The 24,351-nt window shown below is 34.3% G+C and overlaps 1 protein-coding gene across 1 annotated transcript in view; it reads left to right on the top strand.

Annotated features, from left to right (window-relative positions):
* NIPBL (NIPBL cohesin loading factor) overlaps positions 1–24,351 on the top strand; it is a 202,560-nt gene that overhangs the window by 113,917 nt on the left and 64,292 nt on the right. The window contains exons 10-11 of the mRNA XM_080803351.1: positions 728–2,347; positions 19,800–19,982. Of these exons, the coding sequence (XP_080659477.1) occupies positions 728–2,347; positions 19,800–19,982 (1,803 nt within the window). The remainder of the gene's footprint in view (positions 1–727; positions 2,348–19,799; positions 19,983–24,351) is intronic.

Here is a 24,351-nt window from a genome sequence, read left to right as displayed (position 1 = left end):
TCATTTTTATACTTATGTTAATGTTCCCTTATTTTAAATATACTTCTAATGTGTGTTAGCTTTTAAATTCCATTTGTGCTGTTGACACCTTGAAGGATTTGAATCCTGTATCAAAGGTTAATGACAAACTATTAAACTGTCTTTTTTTCCCCCCTTGTTCTCCTCATTTACCTTTTTTCAGTGGCATGATTTCTGCTTTCTTTTGGGTTTTATTCCTTTTCATACTTGTCCTACATGTTGTAAAAGTTTATGTTTCCTGTTTAGTGTGGTAGCAGATATGGGGCACTTAGTAGTTTTTGGTTAATGGTTAAATGATCTTAAATGAGAACATGTAATTTGTAACTGGTTGCCTTATTCTTATGTAAAGAATCTGGTTTATCCTTTACATATACAAACATAAATATATGTTTGTATATAATGTATTATAAGTTCTATTTATTTTCTATTTGGTCTTATATTTATATAATCAAGAGATATGCTGTTAAATTCTTGTTACTATAGTTGCTAATATTTATTGAGGTACAGCAAGCATGAGTATTTCCTTAAACCTTGTTTTAAAAGTATTATGTGATTCATGCCTGCTATTTTATACATGCATATTGACATTTGAATTCACCACATTTAAAAAAACATTGTGACTTAAAGAAATATCAAAGTCCATATGGCTTTTAGTAAGATAAGAATATATGTCTATTACTGATACTGAATATTTATCTTTAAATTTCAGATAAGCCTTTGAAAAAAAGAAAACAAGATTCTTACCCACAGGAGGCTGGGGGTGCTACAGGAGGTAATAGACCAGCTTCTCAGGAGACGGGTTCTACGGGAAATGGGTCAAGGCCAGCATTAATGGTTAGCATTGATCTTCATCAGGCAGGAAGAGTGGACTCTCAGGCTTCTATAACTCAGGATTCAGACTCCATAAAAAAGCCTGAAGAAATCAAACAGTGTAATGATGCACCTATTTCTGTTCTTCAGGAAGATATTATTGGAAATCTTAAAGCTACACCAGAAAACCATCCTGAGACTCCTAAAAAAAAGTCTGATTCTGAGCTTTCAAAAAGTGATATGAAGCAAAATGAAAGATTGGCAGAATCTAAACCAAATGAAAACAGATTGGTGGAGACAAAATCAAGTGAAAGTAAGTTAGAAACTAAAATTGAGACACAAACAGAAGAACCTAAACAGAATGAGAGCAGAACAACTGAATCCAAACAAAATGAAAGCACCACGGCCGAACCTAAACAGAATGAAAATAGACTGTCTGACATAAAACCAAATGACAACAAACAAAATAATGGCAGATCAGAAACAACAAAGGCAAGACCTGAAACCCCAAAGCAGAAGGGTGAAAGTCGACCTGAAACTCCAAAACAAAAGAGTGATGGGCGCCCTGAAACCCCAAAACAGAAGGGTGATGGACGACCTGAAACTCCAAAGCAGAAAGGTGAGGGCCGACCTGAAACTCCAAAGCAAAAAAATGAAGGTCGTCCTGAAACACCAAAACATAGGCATGAAAATAGGAGGGATTCTGGAAAGCCATCAACAGAGAAAAAACCTGAAGTGTCTAAACATAAACAGGATATTAAATCTGATTCACCTCGGTTAAAATCAGAACGAGCTGAAGCCTTAAAGCAGAGACCTGATGGGCGATCTATTTCTGAGTCATTAAGACGTGACCATGATAGTAAACAAAAATCAGATGACCGGAATGAATCAGAGCGACACCGGGGGGATCAGTCGAGAGTTCGAAGGCCAGAAACATTGAGATCCTCTAATAGAAATGAACATGGCATTAAATCTGATGGTTCAAAACCTGATAAACTAGAAAGAAAACATAGACATGAATCAGGGGACTCAAGGGAAAGACCATCTTCTGGGGAGCAAAAATCAAGGCCTGACAGTCCTCGTGTTAAACAAGGTGATTCTAATAAATCAAGACCTGATAAACCTGGTTTTAAATCACCAAATAGTAAAGATGACAAAAGGACAGAGGGTAATAAGACTAAAGTAGACAGTAATAAAGCGCACCCTGACAATAAGGCAGAATTTCCAAGTTATTTGTTGGGGGGCAGGTCTGGTGCATTGAAAAATTTTGTCATTCCAAAAATCAAGAGGGATAAAGATGGTAATATTACTCAGGAGACAAAGAAAATGGAAATGAAAGAACAGAAAGACAAAGTAGAAAAAATGGGACTAGTTGAAGATCTGAATAAAGGAGCTAAGCCTGTAGTTGTCCTGCAAAAACTGTCTTTGGATGATGTTCAGAAACTTATTAAAGATAGAGAAGATAAATCACGAAGTTCCCTTAAACCTATCAAGAATAAACCATCAAAGTCAAACAAAGGTAAGAATACTTAGACTGATGTCATTTTTATTCTAATGAGTTTTGTTTAAGTTAGAGGGTTACTAAGGATTAAAAAAATGGAAATTTACGAAGATTGAAACACTGCTATAGGAAAATATAACATTTATATAAAACAATAATGAATTGTTTTCGGTAATATAGATAAAAAGTTGTTGGTGAAAATTCTTTGTCTTCCACCCCTACTTGAGCAACTCACTGTAGTCATGATTTTTACTTTGGTACACAGGGATAAGTTCTTTGGTTGGTTACTTATTTCAGGTATTTTTGAAAGTTGTCTATTAATCAAATGAGTGGTTAGAATGAATACATATAACAACTTTGTAAAAAGTTAGACTAAAGAGGTGTTCCAGTCTACAAGGAGGTAGTGAATTGAATTCTAATTTCTAACATGCAGTAAAGCTAAATGGCGTACAAAAATCACTGTTATAAGCTCTTAAGACTATTGTGTCTTACACTATTTTCTTATATACCTATCTCTGAGTTAATTATTGATACATGGTTTAAATTTATATAATTTAGAAAGTTATAGAAAGGTTATTTCCCTTCTTGTGGGGGAGGTGGTCAGTTATAGATATTTTATTTAAAAAATAAATAGCTTTGCCCTTTTCGTCTTAAGGAATAGTATTCACCTCTTAAATCAGGTTAAGTCATTAATTGGTGAGGTTTGAGGGTGATTTTTTTGTTTTGTTTGTTGTATCGTTGCTGAGTTAAATTCTGTGGCTACTTGAGTAGTAGTATTTCCAGGAAAAAGTCTTAAGTGTTAAATACAGTGGCAGTCTGTGCACAAAATACAGTTTTGTGTTCCCTTATATACTACTTTTAAAATATCTAAGACATACATAATTTGATGATGGTATGTGGCAAGACCTATCTAGTCCATGCAGTATAAATACATGAAGATACTGATTTTAAGGCAATAGAGGTGAAAGTTTGATTTTTAAGTTCTCATTCTGTGAGAGATTCATTAAGAACTTAGATTTATATTTACTTATTAAATATATGAAACTCTTGAATTGTGCTGTTCCGTAGGATAGTCACTAGCCTCTTTAACTATTTGAATGGAAATTAATTTAAATAAAATTAAGAAGAATTCATGTCCTCAGTAGCCACATGTGGCAAGTGGCTTCCTTATTAAAACAGAGAACATTTGCATCATCACAAAAAGTTGTATTGCACAGTATCTGTAGTGTATTAGGAAATCCAGAAGGTGTAATGGTTATTATTATTTTTGTAAAATGTTATGTCTTGTCTACCAAAAAAAAGGTCAATGAAAACATAGTGTCACTATGAAGAACTGTATTCAAAGAAGTGACTTGTCATAATCTTTTTTATTATTACTTGGTCTTTATCAAATGTTTGCTTTTTTACTTTTTTGGTTTTATTTTTTAAAAATAAATTGTCTTTATCGCTAATACTTGTACTTCTTTAGTGAAGCTTTCAGATTTTAAATTGTAGCAGTCAGACTTAAAAAATTAAGACTTCAGCTTTAACTAATAGTCTTTACTATTTAACTTGAATGCATCTCTTTGGAATTACTTATGTACATAAAAGAAGTTATTAGAATGTAGTGGCCAGTGCTAGAATTATTTTCTTTTAGATATTGTTTTTAAAACTTTCACTGAAACTTTAGGAGTAGCTTATATACAGTATAAACTAGAGAGTACAGGTATACAATTTTAGAAGAGTCAGATGGAAAGATGGAAAGTGGTACCCTCTTGTCCCTTGATCTGACCATCTTTTTCTCCTCTTCCCTCTGTCAGCTTACACTAGCCTTGCTTTCTAAGCTCTGTCCTAACAAAGAATCTTTACAACTGAACATCAAGAAATGAATATAGCTCCTAATATAGTACTCCTAATAGTAATTGCTATACTCTTTCCCATGTTTTTCTGATTGCTTGTGAATGTAAACTTTTTAATACTAATCCATGTTTCTCCTAAATGTACTTCTAACACAAATGTATATACTTGATATGTTCATGTTAGTAAGTAGGCTATCTGGGTGTGTCTCTCTGTTAGAGTGTGTATAGTGTGTGTGTGTGTACAAGTGCAGGTACGTATATATACACACATGTATTATTATTAGATCTGCAATTATAATTAAGCGGACCTTTTCATCAAAAAATATTATTTTAATGCTTAGATTTACTTTAAGACTCCATGTAGATAATCATTTGGCTTTATTTATACCTTAGAATTCCTATCTGTTATTTTTTAATGTACTAATTTTGGTTTTGTTTTAGGTCTCTGCTACTAAGTTAGCAATAGCAGAGTTACATAGTAGTGAGTTTTTTAAACTACAAGCATGGGAAGCACAGTTGTAGATTATTGGCCCTTTGTAAAATGCACATTACTTGGGATTTTCTTTTCGAGAGAGTCACAGAATCACATATTCTGACATGCTGGTGGTGTTTTTCTGAGTAAAGGAATTAGATTGAATATTATTGAGAAACTTTTGTGCTTGATTTCTCAAGCCAAAATTCTTGGTAGGTTTTCCTTTCTTGGAAGAGCCATGAAATTCCATCTTTTTAAATATTTTACCTGATGTCCATATTTAAAATACTCATTCTTTAGGATTGTTTAATATTCCTTGAGTATGCTTTAAGCTAATTTAGAATGGTAGGGATATAGATTTATGACTTAATATATATTTCTTATTTTTATCATTTGTGTGAACATACTAAATGTAAAAGTCACATAGTTCACATTTTATTTGATTTCTATGGGGATGTGTGTATGTACCTAGCATAATACCCAGTACATAATTAGAGCACATTAAATAGCTGTTGAATGACTGTATTGACACGATGTTTCAGAAAAGGCTTTGTATGCAGATTAAAATTGTGTATTCATCTTTTATGCTTCCACCAGTAGACCGTAGTGTAAGAGCTACACAATTTTCAACTTTCTGTTCACTAAACTTTGTCATAACTGTCAACTACTTACTTTTTGTTAAGGTTCCAAGATTTACTCTTTCTTATGTCTGCTTAGTTACCCTTTCCCTTTATTTTGCTGTTACAGATTGGCTCAGTATCACTTCTGTTCTCACTCTGCTTCTATCATCTTCTGTCTTCTTACCATCCTTGTTTTTTCCTTTTCAAGCAGGGGATGGTTATGGAGAACCAACATAATCTTTATATAAGACCTTTTAAATTTTTAAGATTTCTTCTATTACAATATACTTTTGTCAGTATTATACATGCCAGGAATATTATCTTTATTGAAATATTTTTATTCAGAATATTATCCTGATATCCCCTAATGTACAGTATGTCTCCAATTAAAAAATATAAAGTTATGAGGTCTTTAACAAGCATGTTATGTGTTGGTAACAGCTTAGTAATTACAAACATTAGCAATTTGATTTGGGTTATTTACAGTTCCAGGGTGTCTCACAGTATTTTACCTTTATATCCAAGGAAATAATTTTTGTTTTTCCTCCACCTACTTCCTTCCAGCTAGTTTATTGTTTTACATCACTTGCACTCAATACTTTTAGGAAATATCCCATAGCACCCATATTTGAGATCATGGCCTTTTTAAACAGTTAAACAGTTACTGAAAATGGTTTTCACTGGGTATGTTTATTAACGTAGCAGCTCAAGTAGTCAGTAGTGTTTAAAACTGTAGTGTTCATTTGCTTAGGATTAGTTAGTAGTTGCAGTCACATCTGGACCAGTTATTCTCCCTCAGTTATTGCTGTACCAGTTACACTACTCAGTGTTGATCACAGAAGTATTAACTAGTTGCCTTTTATGTGGCACTGATTGTGTTTAGGATTCCAGGCTTCTGTAAGTTTGAGAGAAACTACTGTCTCTGAGAGTGAATTTTTGGCATAGTTGATGATATCTAAGTTGAGGAATTTTTAGTAAAGTGGATGTGATTGTAATATTCAGAATTTTTAATAGTGCTGCGATGGGAATTTATTTTGGTTCATTTGAATAGTTTTATAAAATGCTTTTCAAAAAATTCAAATATTCAGTTTCTGCAAAGACCTTACTATCATTGGTATCTTTGGAAAACATTTGGAGAATATTTACTACAGAAGTTGGCATAATCTATACCTAACTATTGTTGGGTATGATTTTTTACAGGAGTATTTTGGAAGCTTTTGTCCATGATTTCTGTTCATAGAAAATTTTTGGTTCACATTTTGCTTAATAAATAATTGATACTGATTTAAAGAGATTAAGTAGAATTTTTTTAATAAGAATTAATGTATTAAAACTTACTAGTGGTATTTTTGTTCCTTCTCATTCCATTTCTCAAGCCAGCCCAAGGACATAGCTTCTATAATGTTTTCCTGTATGTTAAAAATAGGCATATGGTTGAGGAGTAAATAAGGTAAATAAATAATGTGGAAGGACCTCCTATTCATGAAGAAATAGTCATTACTCTTATATACTGAATTCCTTCTTACTCTAAAAAAAGTTTCTGAAATCCTCCCTTATAAGAGCCTGATACCTGTGTTAAGATAATGAACATCTATTTGATAGATGATAATATAATATTAAGTCATTAACATAATATTGTAGTAATATGTTAATATTATTTTATAGTATTAATACTATGTTAATATATAGTACATATTATTATATATATTATTATTATATAGTCTAATGTATAGTTGACATAGAGGTTAGGGGCACTGGCCCTCCCACACTTGAAAATCCACGTATAACTTTTGACTTTTGTTGTGGGCATTGGGGAGGGTATATGCTATGGTGAGTGCTGTGAATTGTGTAAGACTGATGATTCACAGACCTGTACCCCTGAAGCAAATAATACATTATATGTTAATTTAAAAAAAAATTTAACTACCAGTGGCCTACTATTGACCAGAAGCCTTACTGATAACATAAATAATTGATTAACACATATTTTGTATATGTATGTATTATATATTGTATTCTTACAATAAAGTAAGCTAGAGAAAACATTATTATAATCATAAGGAAGAGAAAATACATTTATAGTGCCATACTGTATTTATTGGAAAAAATCTGTGTATACCTACACAGGTGTAGGTCATACCCATGTTATGCAAGGTCAACTGTATATTATAATATGTAGTATAATTTAGTATAGTATAATATCAGGTAGGTATTTATTATGTTAATAGCTATATGAGCCTCTTATAGAGAAAGGTTTCAGTATCTTTTTTTTTTTTTTTTTTTTTAGAATAAGAGAATTTACTATGTTAGAATACTAGAGGGGGTGATTGGGTGTCTTAGTGGGTTGAGTCTCTGCCTTTGGCTCAGGTCATAGTCTCAGGTCCTTGGATCAAGCCACCACATTGGGCTCTCTGCTCCGGGGGGAGCCTGCGTACCGCTCTGTCTCTGCCTACTTGTCATCTCTACTCTCTCTGCCTCTCTGCCTACTTGTCATCTCTGTCTGTCAAATAAGTAAATAAAATCTTTAAAAACAAAAAAAGAATACTAGAGTAACAGTGTATAATACACTATAATATAGTACATTATAATATGGAATTTTGAATCTGGATCCCCTCCTCTGCTCACAAAAAATTTAGCTTTCTCTGGCTTCTGATGTTGAAAATTGAAAATTCTCCATTAAGTCCATTATAAATGATAGTACAGAGAGCACTGGTATCAGAATCTTGAATAAATCGTAGCCTTACAAAGCTTTGGTTCATTCACTTTTAAAAATGGAGAAACCAGTTTTCCTCCGACCTTTATTTAGTTATGAGGACCAAAATCAATATTACAGTAAGAGCCAAAATCTGTCCAGTTTTTTAATATGAAGAAATGCAACACGCCATTTTTAACTGAATTTATCTAATGAAGGGAGTAATTTTTGAAAATCTTCTTATGTATATATACTTTATAATCAGTATATTTGGAGACACTGCTGCCAGAATTTATTTATTTATTTATTTATTTTTAAGATTTTGTTTATTTGTCAGAGAGGGAGAGAGAGCACAAGCAGGGGGAGCTACAGGCAGAGGGAGAAGCAGGCTCCATGCTGAGCAAGGAGCCGGATGTGGAACTTGATCCCAGGATCCTGGGATCATGACATGAGCTAAAGGCAGACGCTTAACCAATTGAGCCACCCAGGTGTCCCCATTTCTTTATTTCTTGAAATATATTTAACATACAGCATTTTATTAAAGCATACAAAATAATGATTTGCTGTATGTTTATAGTGTGAAATGATTATTACGTTAAGTTTAGTTAGCATTTATCACCTCACATAGTTCTGGTTTTTTCCTTGTGATGGAAACTGTAAGATCTACTATTGTAGCAACTTTCAAATATATAATATAGTATTGTTAACTATAGTCCCCATGGTGTACATTACATCTCCAGAATTTATTTATCTTGTAACTGGAAGTTTTTACCTTTTGACTACCTGTACCCATTTCACCCACCAATCACCTCCCACCCCTGACTCTGGCAGCCACCAATCTGTTTTCTGTTTCTGTGAGTTGTTTTTTTAGATTCCACATATAAGTGGAGATCATACAGTATTTGTCTTTCACTGTCTGACGTCTCTTAGCATAATGCCCTCAGGGTACATCCTTGTTGTTGCAAATGATACGGTCTCCTCCTTTTTGGGGTAAATAATACTGTGCACACAGATATACTCATTTTCTTTATTCATTTGTCAGTAGACTAAACAACTTAAGGTTATTTCCATGTCTTGGCTATTGTAAATAATGCTTCAATGATCATGGGTTGGGCAAGCTATGGAGACATCTCTTTGAGATAGTGATTTTATTTCCTTTGGATATATACCCAGAAGCGGATATTGCTGGATCATATGGTAGTTCTATTTTCAATTTTTTGAGGAACCTCCCTCCTGCTTTTCATAGTGGCTACACCACAATTTACATTCCCACCAACAGTACACAAGGTTACATTTTCTCCAAATTCTCACCAACACTTGCTATTTATTGTCTTTTTGCCATTCTAACAGGTGTAGCTCCTTATGGCTTTTGATTTGCATTATCTTGCATTATCCTGATGATTAGTGATACTGAGCATCTTTTCTTACACTTATTGGCCATCTGTATGTCATCTTTGGAAAAATGTCTATTCAGATCTCTGCTCATTTTTTAATCACATTGTTGTTTTGTTTTGCTATTGAGTTGTAAGTTCTTTATAGATTTTGGATATTAACCTCTTATCAGATACATGGTTTGCACATACATGTTTTCTCCCATTCAGTAGGTTGCCTTTTCATTTTATTGATCGGTTCCTTTGCTGTGTAGAAGCTTTTTAGTGTGATGTAGTCCCACTTGTTTATTTTTGCTTTTGTTGCCTTTGCCTTGGTATCAAATCCAAAACAATCATTACAAAAACCAGTGTCCAGGAGCTTACCACCTACGTTTTCTTCTAGGAGTTTTGTGGTTCCAAGTCATATGTTCAAATCTTTAATTCATTTTGAGTTGATTTTTGTGTATAATGTGAGATAGTGGTCCAGTTTCATTCTTCTGCGTGTTGCTGTCCAGTTTTCCAGCACCATTTACTAAAATGACTATCCTTTCTTTGTTGAATATTCTTGGCTACTTTTTCATAAATTAATTGACAATATATGCATGAGTTTATTTCTGGGCTCTTTGTTCCATTAATATATGTGTCTGTTTTTATGCCAGCTTTGACTACTATAGCTTTACATAGTTTAAGATCAGGAAGCATGGTGCCCCAAGTTTTGTTCTTCTTTATTAAGATTGCTTTGCCTATTTGACTACTTCATGGTTCTCTACAAATTTTAGGGTTGTTTTTGTTGTTCTTTTTCTGTAGGTTATTGTTCTTTTTCTATAAAAAATATTGTAATTTTGATAGGGATTGCATTGAATGTGTAGATGGCTTTGGGTAGTATGGACATTTTTACAGCATTAATTCTTCTAATCCACAAGCATAGAAATTTGTTAGCATTTATTTTCTTCTTCAGTTCCTTTCATCAGTGTTTTCTAGTTTTCAGTATATAGATCTTTCACCTCCGATTTTTTTGGATGCAATTATAAATGTTTTCTTAATTTCTCTTTCTGATAGTTTGTTGTTAGTGTATCAGAATTCAACTGATTTTTGTATATTGATCTCATATCCAACCTTATTTAATTTGTTTATTTTAATGGTTTTTTGGTAGAGTCTTTAGGGTTTTCTATATATAATATCATGTAATCTGCCAATAGAGACAATTTACTTTTTCCTTTCTGGTTTGGATGCCTTTGTTTATTTATTTATTTATTTTCTTGCCTAATTGCTCTGCTCCGGCTAGGACTTCCAGTACTATGTTGAATATAAGGGTGAGATTGGGCATCTTTACCTTGTTCCTTATCTTGGAAAGCTTTTTACCATTGAGTATGATAATAGTTGTGGGCTTGTTATATATGTCCATTAGTATGTTAAGGTACATTTCCTCTGTACATAGTTTGTTGAGAGTTTTTTGGGTTTTTTTGTTTTGTTCTGTCATGACTGAATGTTGAATTTTCTAAAATGCTTTTCTGTATCTATTAAGATGATAATATCATTTTTATCATTCATTTTGTTAATGTATATCACATTGACTGGCAGGTTTTGAACCATTCTGAAATAAATTCCACTTAATTATGGTATATAATCCTGATTCTTTTAATGCATTATTGAATTCTGTGTGCTAATACTTAGTTGAGGACTTTGAATCTATGTTTATCATGAGTACAAGAGGATTGGCCTGTAATTTTTTTTTTCAACATAGGCTCCATGCCCAGTGTGGAGCCCAGTGCGGGGCTTGAACTCAGGACCCTGAGATTAAGACCTGAGCTGAGATAGAGAGTCAGACGCTTAACTGATTCAGCCACCCAGGCATCCCTTGGCCTGTAATTTTCATTTCTTGTAGTGTCCTTTTCTGGTTTTGGTATCAGGGTAATGCTGCCTTTGGATGTATTCTCTTCTTTCCTTCCTCTTATGTTTTTGGAAGTTTTTGAAAAGAATTAGTATTCATTCTTTAAACGTTTACTAGAATTCACCAGAGAAGTTGTCTGGTCCTGGGCTTTTCTTTGTTGGGAAGATGTCTCTTCAAATTTTCTATTTTTTCATAAGTCAATCTTAGCAGGTTACATGTTTCTAGGAATATAAATATATATTTATTTTAGGATCCTTTGTGTGGTATCCATTTTGATGTCTCTTCTTTTCTTTATAATGTTATTTATTTGAGTCCTCTTCCTTTTTTTCTTGGTAAGTGTAACTAAAGGTTTGTCTAATTTGTTTATCTTTTCAGAGATTCAACTCTTAGTTTCATTGATATTTTCTATTATTAGTCTATTTCATTTATTTCTGCTTTAGTGTTTATCTCCTTCTATTAAATTTCGGCTTTGTTTTTTTTTTCTTTTTCTAGTTCATTGAAATATAGTTAGGTTGTACTTCCGCTTTCTGTATATACATATCAAGGAAAGGATCATTTGATCCCTGTTTCTTCCTGTAGTTCTTCCTCATAGTAATATAATAGGTGCGTGTTGATGAAATCTTTTTATTACCAGTGTGAATATCAAAACTGGCACTTAACGGGGCGCCTGGGTGGCTCAGTGGGTTAAAGCCTCTGCCTTCGGCTCAGGTCATGATCCCAGGGTCCTGGGATCGAGCCCCATATCAGGCTTTCTGCTCAGCAGAGAGCCTGCTTCCTCCTCTCTCTCTCTGCCTGCCTCTCTGCCTACTTGTGATTTCTGTCTGTCAAATAAATAAATAAATAAATAAAAATCTTTAAAAAAAAAAAAAACAACTGTGGCACTTAAAACCAGATTTTTCTTAGAATCTTTTCTTCTGTCTGTTTCATTCATAGTAGTGTTTTTCAGTTGCTATAAACTAAATCCTTGGTTTTTGTTGTCATCAAGTAAATCAATTTTCAATGACCTAAAATGTGCAGAATACAACTATAGTGTCTATACTGGCAAGGTGGGTACTTTGTTCCAATTTGGATTAAAGTATGATATGATACAGATGAGGGGTCAGCAGGCTTTCTCTAAAGACCCAGATCATAAATATTTTAGGCTGTGTGGGCCACTTACCTTTAATATTATAATACAAAAGCAATCATAGACAGCATGTAAATAATTGTGTGTCAGTGTATTCTAATAATACTTTATATACAAAAACATGTGGGCAAATTTGACCCCAGACACTATACTTTGCTAAGCCTACTTTCAAATATGAAATTGAAATTTTAATGTATGTGAATCTGATAACTAGATTATTTATTCTGTAGCAAATGAGACCTAAAATTTGGATTTTACACTGCCATTTGAGTATTTATATGTGTATATAAAAGGACTCATCTAGAATGAGTTTTGAAGTAGTTTTTCTAGTTCTTTTCCAGTATTTATGAATGTAGTATGGAATTTACCAAATATAATATTTTAAGGAGGATATTTAAGATCTGAGAGTACTTCATTTATTGGGGTTATATATATTATTAATATGTTAATATATAATTAATATATAAAATATAAATATATAGCAAGTATATACAGACTTAAATTGCTTTTAAAATATTTTATACTTGTCACATGTCAGTTATTAAATCTTTTCACTTTGTGGATAAACTCTATAATTATCAATATAGAACAACTAAGAACTGCTTTCAGGATTTAGAAAAGAATTTTCAGCTGGGAAAAGGTGTTACATAGATAAAACTGATCTAAACATCTTTCTTCATAGAATTTTTTTGTTGTATAAATTTTCTTGGAATAAATTTTCATGAATAGTATAAAAGGGTTAAAGGATTTTAACCCCATTTGCTGTGTGATATATATTCTACACAAGTTAGCTGATTCTGAGTATGTACATTTCAGTAAACTGTAAGCAGACCTACAGAACTCAGAAACAAAGCCTGAATCATTTCATATCATCTCAAACACTTTATGCATAGCAGTTAACTCCTAAAGGCATTGCTGTGTAAAGCATTGTGGAAAACTTGATCTTTTCAATAATCATGAATCAAGAAGTTGTCTCGCTGTTTTTCTCGGGGGATGGATGGGGAGTTTGGGTTTTTGTGGATTTTTTTAAAAAGATTTATTTATTTATTAGAAAGTGTGAGTGGAGGAGCAGAGGGAGAGAATCTTTAAGCCGACTCCCTGCTGAGTGCATAGCCTAGTGCTGGGGGAGGTGGGGCCGGTGTCAGTCTCAAACCCCAGAGATCACGACCTGAGCCAAAACCAGGAGTCCAACTCCTAACTAACTGAGTCACCCAGATGCCCCAAGAAGTTGTCTTATTAAAAAAGGGATGAATACAGGGCTTATTTGAAAGATTTACATCAAAAATAGAAGAATTTCTGAGCAATCTGAGATTTTATTGTAATGACTATAAAAACGAAGCAGCAACTTTTATATCAGCATTATAGGTATAGATAATTAAGCTCTCTGATACAAGATAGTCACTGTCCTGGGGCACCTGGGTGACTCACTTGGTTAACCATATGCCTTCTGCTCAGGTCATGATCCTGGGGTCCTGGGATCAAGCCCTGCGTTGGGCTTACTGCTTAGGAGGGAGTCTGCTTGTCCCTCTTCTTCTGAGCTCTCACTGTCTCTCTTTCTCTCAAATAAATAAATAAAATCTTTTTTTAAAAAAACCACAGTAGTCACTGTCCCATCAACTTGTAATGAATAAAATCAGTTTAATTTTGAATGTTTTATTCAAATTATTCTTTATCTTTAATCAAACCTAAAGGTTAAGAAACCATGGGCAGAGTCCACACACTGAGTTTGATTAACCTAGAAGGGCCTTTTCAATCCGAATGGACTCAACTATTTTGAAAGAAGTGGCAGCCATAAAACTTGAAAGACTTTAACTAAAACTTTTGTGATTGTGCCCTAAGAAATAAAATGCATGTTGTGGCCTAATGCACACAGACAGGCACATATTAACAATCCCTGTACTATAAGCAAAATCCTGACATTTGGGGCGCCTGGGTGGCTCAGTGGGTTAAAGCCGCTGCCTTCGGCTCAGGTCATGATCCCAGCGTCCTGGGATTGAGCCCCGCATGGGGCTCTCTGCTCAGCAGGGAGCCTGCTTCCTCCTCTCTCTCTGCCCGCCTCTCTGCCTACTTGTGATCTGTCTGTCAAATAAATAAATAAAATCTTTTAAAAAAAAAAAAAACCTGACATTTTCACTTTCATTTTAAAACAACTGCTAGTCAAGACTCACAAAACTGATTTCACAACATACTAATGGGCCATAAACTGTAACTTTAAAATTGCTGCTTAACATTGTTCTTAGGTTGTAAAATTCTTTGTGTAATGATTATATAATGGTTCTTTGCATTCGTTTCAGTATTTCTCAAAGACCATTGGAAAGAGAGAGCTGCAGATTTGACCCTGACCACTCCTCCCTAGCCAAAGATGAATAACTACTAGTCTTCCCTTAAAAAAAAAACGTTTTTTTAAATAATCCTGAATAAGCATTTTTAGGCCTCCAGCCAGTACCTGAGTTCTCTCTGTCTCTTTATCAAAATTAAGGCAACTTTATACCGGATTATCTCATTATACATGACATTCACTTATCCTAAACCATTACCAAAAAAGCAGACCTATTTCCTGACTCTTTTCTTCTAGAGGAGGTAGTCTGCCTGATGCTCTTCTCCCTTAAATTTAGACTTCATCCTCAGTTACAAACAGATCCTCCCTTCTTATTACCCTAATGACTGTTAACAGCTGTGGTAGAAATCTGTGCGTTCACTTCCCTCATTTTCACTCAGTGAAGGAGCCTTAGTACTAAAAAGTACAATCTAACTTCTCCTAGTCTGCTATTGCTCCTTCCAGGTACAGTTGATAACTTGAACAACTTGGAGTCTAGGGGCACTCACCCCCACAACACAGTCAGAAATCCATATATAACTCTTGACTCCTCCCAAATTTACTGATAGCCTAAGGTTGACCAAGAAGCCCTAAAAATAATGCAAAGTTGACTAATGCATATTTTGTATATTACATATATACTGTACTCTTACAATGAAGTAAGCTAGAGAAAAGAAAACGTTATTAAGAAAATCATAAGGAGGGGCGCTTGGGTGGCTCAGTGGGTTGAGCCTCTGCCTTGGGCTCAGGTCATGATCTCAGAGTCCTGGGGTTGGATACTCCTCCATGGAGAGCCTGCTTCCCCACCCCCCTCTCTCTGCCTGCCTCTCTGCCTACTCGTGATTTCTCTCTGTCAAATAAAATTATATAAAATCTTAAAAAAAAAAAAGGCATAGAAATGGAACCATGCATTTCAAACTGAGGATTTGCCACAGGTTTCCTCTTTACCCATACATAGTACTGCCATCGGGCTATCCCCTTGAAGTCCTCGTGAAAGGAACATTCAGCGTCCTGGTCTTGTAGTTGAACCACTTTTTTTTTTTTTAAGTTTCTCTTCAGGTGCTGCTTTTTGTTTCTACCTCCCAACTGTTACCATATTTCAGGGCTATATAATCTGCAATTTATGCTCCTTGAATGTACTTCTTCTTAACAGTGATTTCAAATAAAGAAGTAGGCTTGCATTTAGGAACCATTTCCACCAAAAAATATGTATCTTCAAACCATGTTAACCCACTTAGAGTCACAAGATGGGCTGATTGACAACATACACTACTAAATTTTTATTTTCTTTTGCCTCCCATTAAATTTAAAGATCCATTTGATGCTATTCCCCTGTAATTGGTATAGGTTGTTCTAAGAATTGTCACTGAATTACATTATACCTAGGATGTTTTTTATGACTTACATAATTTGCAAGTTTATGTGAGTTTCATGGTTTCTGAATATGACTAATTTCCATTGTCTGAATCTTCAGTCCTAAAGAGTTCATTAATTGAGGTGGTTTATTTTAATCTTGGTGTGGTTTTTCACTTAAAAAAAAACACACATTGTTAGTTGTCAGATTAGTGACTCTGAGATTTAGTAGTCTGGTTTTACTAATCTGTTCCATGTGCTAATATGAGTGATTTATAGTTGAAATCCAAGATTACGAAAATGTAACACATCTAGAAGTAAATGTATTCTTCTAGCTTTAGGAGGGCTAGGAGATAGAGGTGCACTATGTCTATCTGTACATCTACAAAAGCTGAAAGTGTAGTACTTCAAAAAATTCATGACTAAATGACATTATCCCCCTCAAGCCAGTAACTTAAAATTTTTTGGTAATTCAAATACCTGATTTAAAGAATAAAGTAAGTGGGATGGGAGAAATGAGGTGAGAAAGATAATCATAAAGTACTAGCATTCTGAAGTTTTTAAGAAAAAACTCACAAACAACAATAATTTATAAAATCATTGTGTTGAGAAGTAGACATTATTTTTGCATTTAGAGGATTATTTCCTAATTCAGGGAAAAAATATAATCAAATACATCATAAGCATCATTTGAATTACTCACTGTTTATTCAGATCTATTGAGGCTGAGTCTGTTATTCAGTCCTTGGTAATGTATTAAATCTGCTGATTGTGAGTACAGGAAGGTCAAATATTTTCTCTTAACCTTTGTAATCAAGGGACCTGGCTGAATCAATTTATAAAGTGTTTTACTAAATGGAAGAAAGGATGTTTAATTCAGAATATGCATAAACCTGTGGAGTAGGTGTTTCTATTCAAAATGAAACAAGGTTTACTTTTGGAGGATGGTACATTGAGAGACAATACCCATTACTGGATTTTTTTTTTCTTAAGTTGGGTTATCTTCAGAAATGAAACATTTGGTCTTTGAATCATGTTGCTATAACTTTCAGAGTTATACAGATGTTAAAATGATCTACAGAATACAAAAGCTCTTAAATTTGATAGCATTCTTCTTAATTTAGGGGATAAGAGACAGTAAATTACAAGGACTAAACTTTGATGCCTGCTCTATCAAATATATGATATAAGTTTTCTATGTCTGGCTATTGTAAGGAATTTTTTTTAAAGAGAAAGAAGAGAGCAGACTCCTTGCTCTGGGGATCTGATAAACCATTGTAGAGAGAGTACAAGCACCAGTACATATATTGACCCTTGATTATTTTTGTATATTTATCTGCAGGATAATTTTAATTCTGGGATATTAGTATCAGGTTGGTATATGTCTCTGAAAATGGGAATTTAGTCTAAGCAGAACATAATCAGGGAAATTTGTTTTTTAAAAAATTTCATGATGGACTAAAGGCCAAATACTTTGGGCTGTCTATATTTAAATACCCAAAACATTTTAGGTAGTACAAAAAAGAAAGCATTCCCATTTTTTAAAATTTGAGAAACGTCTTCATTTGCCTATAAAATATAGCAATTCAGAAACTATACGGGAAGTACACTTCTAAGTGATCATAGGAAATTATGAAAGGTAATCAAGAAGCATTTAATGACCATTAATATATACATACTTAATATCATAGGTCATGTAGGGGCACCTGGGTGGCTCAGTCGTTGGGCGTCTGCCTTCGGCTCGGGTCATGATCCCAGGGTCCTGAGACTGAGCCCTGCATCGGGCTCTCTGCTCAGCGGGAAGCCTGCTTCTCCCACTTCCACTCCCCCTGCTTGTGTTCCCTCTCTCGCTGTGTCTCTCTCTGTCAAATAAATAAATGAAATCTTTAAAAAAAAAATTTTTTTTTAATTGGTCATCTGGAAAGGGGAAGATAAATACTAGAAAACATGATCCTTCCATCAAAGAAAAAAAAAAAACCCACACACATTTAATTATAGGTGTTCAAGACATTGAGGACCGTGTTGCTACTGCTGTTGTTGTTGCTGCTGCTGCTGCTGCTAGAGAAAAGGAGGGGGATAGGGAGAGAGAGAATCCCAAGCAGGCTCCACACTTAGTGTGGAGCCCATTGCAGGGCTCAGTCTCAGGACCCTGAGATCATGACCTGATTCTAAATCAAGAGTCGGATGCTTAGCCAACTGAGCCATCCAGGCACCCCAAGACATTAAGGACTTTTAAATGAGATGCATAGTGTGTCTACCTTTGGGCTAAGGACAATCCAAAGCTAAAGTTGGTTTCTTTTACCTGTATCAATATTCTAAAAAGTGTACCTCATTATAAAATACAGTTGAATTAAGAAAGCCAGCACAGAGTAGTGTTGCATGATTTGAAAGTCACATAGATAAGTATACTCAACATTAGTATGTCAGGATTCTCAGCAATGAAGTCTTTGGAATATTACCAGTCACAAGTATTATATCTTTGTTAGGTGAAATTTTTGCTGTGTGTGTCCTTAGAAGTAAAAGTTAACTGAAATAACTCGTTCATGATGTTGAATAAAAGTTGCACAAAGAATAAAAAGGGATTACTCTTCCATCAAGATTAATAATTTATGTTTTATATTCTTAAATTATGGGGATTGTATATTGAGACCTTGAAATTGTCTTAATCCGTACCCATTCATTTTGTCATGATTTACTTCATCCTGTTTAAGTATTATTATCATTTGAATGTTGTAGTGTAAGGTTGCTTATAGTTACTAATATTCCCTGCTATAAACCACTAAGATACTCTTTGCTCCCAATTTCTAAAATTTAGCAGGTAAGACATCATTTTTATACTTCCACTCAAAGATTTACAAGGGTAAGTAATTTAAAATTGTCATCTTTCATAGTCGTCAAGGACAAATTATCCTGAACGGATAGCTTTTGCTGCCTCTTCATTTTTAAGCTCTCAGTAGGATGTTAAGAATTTATTTCTTTTACGGCACCTGTTAGTGTATTTGTGTATGTGTGTAGGATTAAATAGTAAATGTTATGTTAATGTTACTATGTTGATATATTTTTATCCTGTCTTAGTCTTTCATGGAAAAATACAAATTTTATTTCATAACAGACTTGAATTTACTATTTTAGTTATGGACACTTACATTTTAATATGTTTTTATTTATCTTGCCTTTCATGTGTTTATTTTCTTCAGTTTAATGTATATATTGGTTTATCTCTTTGAGGAAATTCTTTGTAATACTGAAGGCATTACTATGCCTCTCAAATAGATAGTGATAGGTAAAAGCATGTAAAACTCTTGTCCCAGCCACAGTACACGAGCGTAGAGGAAGAAAAGGGTATATAAGTGTCTTCCAACTCTTCAAATTTGCACTGAAAGGTAGTATACTTTCAAACTAAGTGGTCCAGACCTCTGTAAAATAAATTTGGGTGCTACCAAGAATGCGGGATGAATCCCTTACTACATATAGACTGAGTAATGCCAGTGAATCTCTAGTTTTAGAAAGTTTTTAGTCTATACAGACAAATGAAGGCATTGTGTCAAAAATTGATGAGGTAACTACCCTTTTTATGTTTTTTAAGTTATTACATAATGATATATGTATAAAAACTGCATTACCAGTTTGGGGTGAAGCCTATTAGAGTTTTAAATATGTGTTTTATTAAAATACAAAGCTGGCTTAGAAAACTTATATAAATACTAATATTTCATTTTTATTGTGCTAATTAAGTTAAAATTTCCCTTTTGTCTTCAGATTTAAATTATTTTCTTACCTTTCATTAATAGGTAGTATAGATCAATCAGTGTTAAAAGAATTACCCCCTGAACTTCTGGCAGAAATTGAATCCACCATGCCACTTTGTGAACGTGTGAAAATGAATAAACGCAAGCGTAGCACAGTTAATGAAAAGCCAAAATATGCTGAAATCAGTTCAGATGAAGATAATGATAGTGATGAAGCTTTTGAATGTAAGTATCACATAACTTTATTATTACTTTAGAATTAAGCAGATTGATGTGTTTGTCTCATTCATAATTTGGGGGGTTAGGAAGAGTACAGTGATCTTAATTCTTAATAACATAGTATAGCAAGCTTTTTTCTTTATACTTAAAAAAATGCGGAAGATGAGATCAGTTGGCACCAAGAAAAAAAATTTAATGAGCTATTATTAGTGTCAAATAACACAGGTATGTGTCTATATTTAGCAAACATTTATTGAGCTCCTACTATATATGCTAGGCACTGAGAATAAAAATACAAATAAGATGTGGCCCCTGTCTTTGAAGAGCCTTCAGTCTAATGGGGGAAATATGTAAACAGTTGTAGCAGTGAGAAAAGGACAGTGATAATAAGTAAATCCAGGGTGCTATGGGAGCACATTGGATTGGCATCAGAATTATACTTGGGGGTTCAGGGAATGCTTACTGGAAGAGGTGACACTTGAGTTGAGTCTTGAAGGACACATAGGAGATAGCCAGGTAAAGAAATACTTAAAACCATACTATCACTAAATTATGAATGGATTAGCCACATTGCCAGTTATCTGTGTGGTTTGGACCTGGCTTCTCCTTTTTGCCCAGCTGTGTCCTGGAATTCCTCCCTTGTTTCACTGTTTTCCAGAGCTGGCTTCTTCACTACACAGCTACCTCTCTACAACACTGTGATCACCTGTCTTTGCACTAGACTTGCTATACCTCGCCTGTCTTCCTACTGGTCCACTGAAAAAGTTCTTCTCTTTTATCCCTATCTTCCTTCTTCTGGAGCAAGAGAATTGAGCCTAGCCAAGAGGGGTCAGCAACCTTGTTTGACTTAAACGGCATTCAGTGGAAACAGACTATGGGAGATCTTCACTTGTGTGCCAACTGACTTAGTCATTATGACCAAAAGAAGTGGGAAGACAACCAGTGTGTTCTACCTTTTCCACCTAGTTTCCGTAGATAGAGGTGTGACAAGCAAGGGCAGGAAGGACAGATGCATGCTGCCAATTTTAAATGTATATTGCTGATGGAAATCCTTTACCTCCTCCAAAGTTTTCAATGTTCATTTATTCTGATCTTCTTTAAATTGTGAGCTCTTGAGCTATGAGGAGTAGACTATGAATACTGAACAAATATGAACAAAGTTTTAAAATTGAAATAAAACATAGCAAAGTTAATCTGACATTTAATTATATGTATAATTGTCATAACTTGTTATTATCATGAGATGTATTTACATGCAATATATTTTAATGGCTAAAGTTAATACTCTTTTATTATAATCAATCATTTTGGTCATATGGGAACATATGCTCTGGAAAGGGAGAGGAGAAAGATCTGGTGGCCCTGAAACTCATTCCCCTTTATATACATGCCTCTCCTTCACTCCTCCTCCTCCTCCCCCATCCCCCAAACATCACCCATTTCTAAAGGGAATAGCTAAGAAGGAGGAATTCCTTAATTGCAGATTGATTTCAAATCACACTTCAACTCCATTTAACTGAGAGTGGCTCTCTGCTTTGCTAAACTGATGAGAATTTTGAAGCTACCTCACAGTTAAGTAGAAAGGATAGCATAATCAGAAATTCCCACCAAGTTTAAAACAGGGGAGAGAGCCAGCCACACATGCCTTATGTTTGTCTTCAATGCAGTCACTATTCTTTTCCTTGCTATTATGAGAGCTGTCGTTTCATTTTAAGGGACCACATAGTGTCATCTTAAAGCCATGGATCCTGTTACAGCTATTCCCAAATATGTTGAAAGTGGACATTAGTTAGAAAACCTCAGCTTCATCCTGCTAGGTGCAAGAAGTTTCTCTGGATTTTTCAAGAGATCTCAGAGTAGCTTCCTGTTTTACTAAGTTTATTTCTATACAAGTGACTGTAGAAAAATTGACTGTGGAGACACTGGAGAGATGAAATAATTTCAGTTGGTTGTTGACATAAACAACCACATTGTCATTATACCATGACAAAATCAATGTAGTGAAAATATAGTGTAGTACAAAATGTAGAAGTATTATGAGAACATAAGCACAAGCCTTATGCTGCTTTCAGAGACTTTTTGAAACTTAAGGTTTTGCTGCAGTTTAATCAAATCGGTTTCCTAAAAATCTAAAACTAGGGCAATTGTTTTGTTGAAGGATGGGGGAAGGGTTGAGGGGTGACTTTGAAAGTTGGGCCACATAGATCTGGGTAGCCATAACACAAATACAACATCATTGGGTTGCTGGAGAAAGAGGAAGGAAGATGTAAGCTAAGGAGCGATGTTGATAAAACTTAGAAAGGGAAGGTGGAAGACACTCAAGGCATATTTTACCTACCTGTCTGCTGAGCTCCTCCCCTACTTCTTTCAGGGCTATGAGGGCAATAAAGAACAAACTAGTAACAGTGAATTGGGATCCTGAGAGCCTTACTACAAACACACTGTATTATGGAAATTGGGTGGGCTTTTTTTTAATTTGCCATCCTATTTTTATCCAAATTTCCTAAAGTTTAATGAACGTGAAACAAAAATCTTCAAGGCCTCTAAAAATTTTTACAAATACAGTATATTATAAGTTCTTGCTAACAATTGTAAGATTTTTTTCAAGTGTTTCTAATCATAGAATTAAATGCTTTAAATGGATTTCTTCTGAAATTAAAATTCAGAAGGACTAAGTCATATTTGAGGTCATAGAATACTACTTTCTGCACATTTCTGAAGAAGCTTATTAGTTGTTATTCCTCATATCTGGTAGGTATTTTAGTACTTGTTGAAAAAATATTTAGTGAATGCTACATAAATTACCTGTTTATGTAACACACATGTGCACACACACATGCACGCACACACACAGACACACCTTATATTAGTTTATAAGGCGGCCTCTCACTAACAGAATGTACTGGGGCATACACTAATTGTAAAGGGGGGGGGAGTCCTTCCTCATATTTCATGTCAAATTTATGCCTAATTATGAAGGAAATCATTGAAGATTTAAATATATGTGCTCATGTTTGTCTTTTTATGAACTATCTTGCTATGCCAATCCTGTGACCAAAAAGAAGAGGAAACAAATTTATCTTTCTCTACTATGCTGTCAGTAAATTGGACAGAAGGGTCCAAAACCAGAAACCAAACTAGATTCTTGAATAGGTATAGCTAAGGCAGCATGTAAGGGTAGTATTAGCCAGGGTACAGACATTACTTACACACACCTAAAGGCACCAGCACAAGCATAGATAGAGTGCATGGGCCAGAGGTTGGCATCCTTAAATTTTAGGATTTAAGGGGACTCAAGCAAAAGTTTTGTCTTAAGCATTTGGGTATTGATCATAGTTAGGAATTCGAAATACAAGGCAGTTCAAAGAAAGCAAGAGAGTCAGACTTAGTTCAACAGACTAGAAAGTATTTCATTGTCATCAACAAGTGTTCAAAACAACAGGATGCCTAGATAATAGGACACATTAGTTCTCTATCCTAGTTTTAAGTTGATGGTGCTACATCCTAGAGCAGGTATGGTAAATATTTGTCACTTGTACTGCCCTCCAGCTTTCATAGGACAGACATTTCTAATCAGCTTTCTTGTTGAAATATGATGCTTTCTCAGGGAAATTTAAAGCTCTAGGCAGCTATCACCAGTTGATCAGAGTTGATGTGTCAGATGAAATCTGTTTGCCAGTTCTGCCTAGAATTTCCTGTCATTACTGGTGTTTTTAATGGAATGCTTAGACCCTTGGAAGGTTGGGGAAGGGACTGAAGGTAACATATATAAATATGTTCATAAGCATGTATATGCTTAAAAGCTTTTCTCCTTGGTTTTAAGCAAGTACATTGTTGGAGAACCGAATTCAGTATATGAGTATTTACAACTGTATAGATTTATTCTATCTCTGTAGGTCTGTGATTTTAGATTATCAGAGTCTATTGAATTTATACCTAAGTTGTGGGCTTAATTTGGCTTTTCATTGTTGGTATACATGGTTACTCCATATGCTATCGCACTTTCTCAAAGGTTTACTTTTCCTCCAAACCCTGCTCCCCATCAATAATCCAAATGCTTAAATTTAAAAAAAATAATAATCAAATGCTTTAAGGTGTTTCTGTTTTTCATCCAAATCCTAGATAAAGATTGTTTTACATGCCTTAATTAATCCTGATGGTTAGATATTATCTTTACCAACTCACTGAATACCTTTCTTTGAAATGAGCTCTGTTTAATTCCCAGAACATTCCTATTTATTAGCAAACCAAATTCATGTAGAAATCTTTAAATCTAAAATAATAGGATAATGCTAAAATAAGTGATACCATTTCTATACCGTAATTTATGTGTCTGATTAAATAGAATGGATCAATTTCCTAGACCCCCACAATG

This window comes from Martes martes, assembly GCF_963455335.1.
Source record: "Martes martes genome assembly, chromosome: 5".
Classification (NCBI taxonomy): Eukaryota; Metazoa; Chordata; class Mammalia; order Carnivora; family Mustelidae; genus Martes; species Martes martes.
Note: the sequence above shows the minus strand (reverse complement) of the source record. Positions and strands in the feature narration are given on the sequence as shown.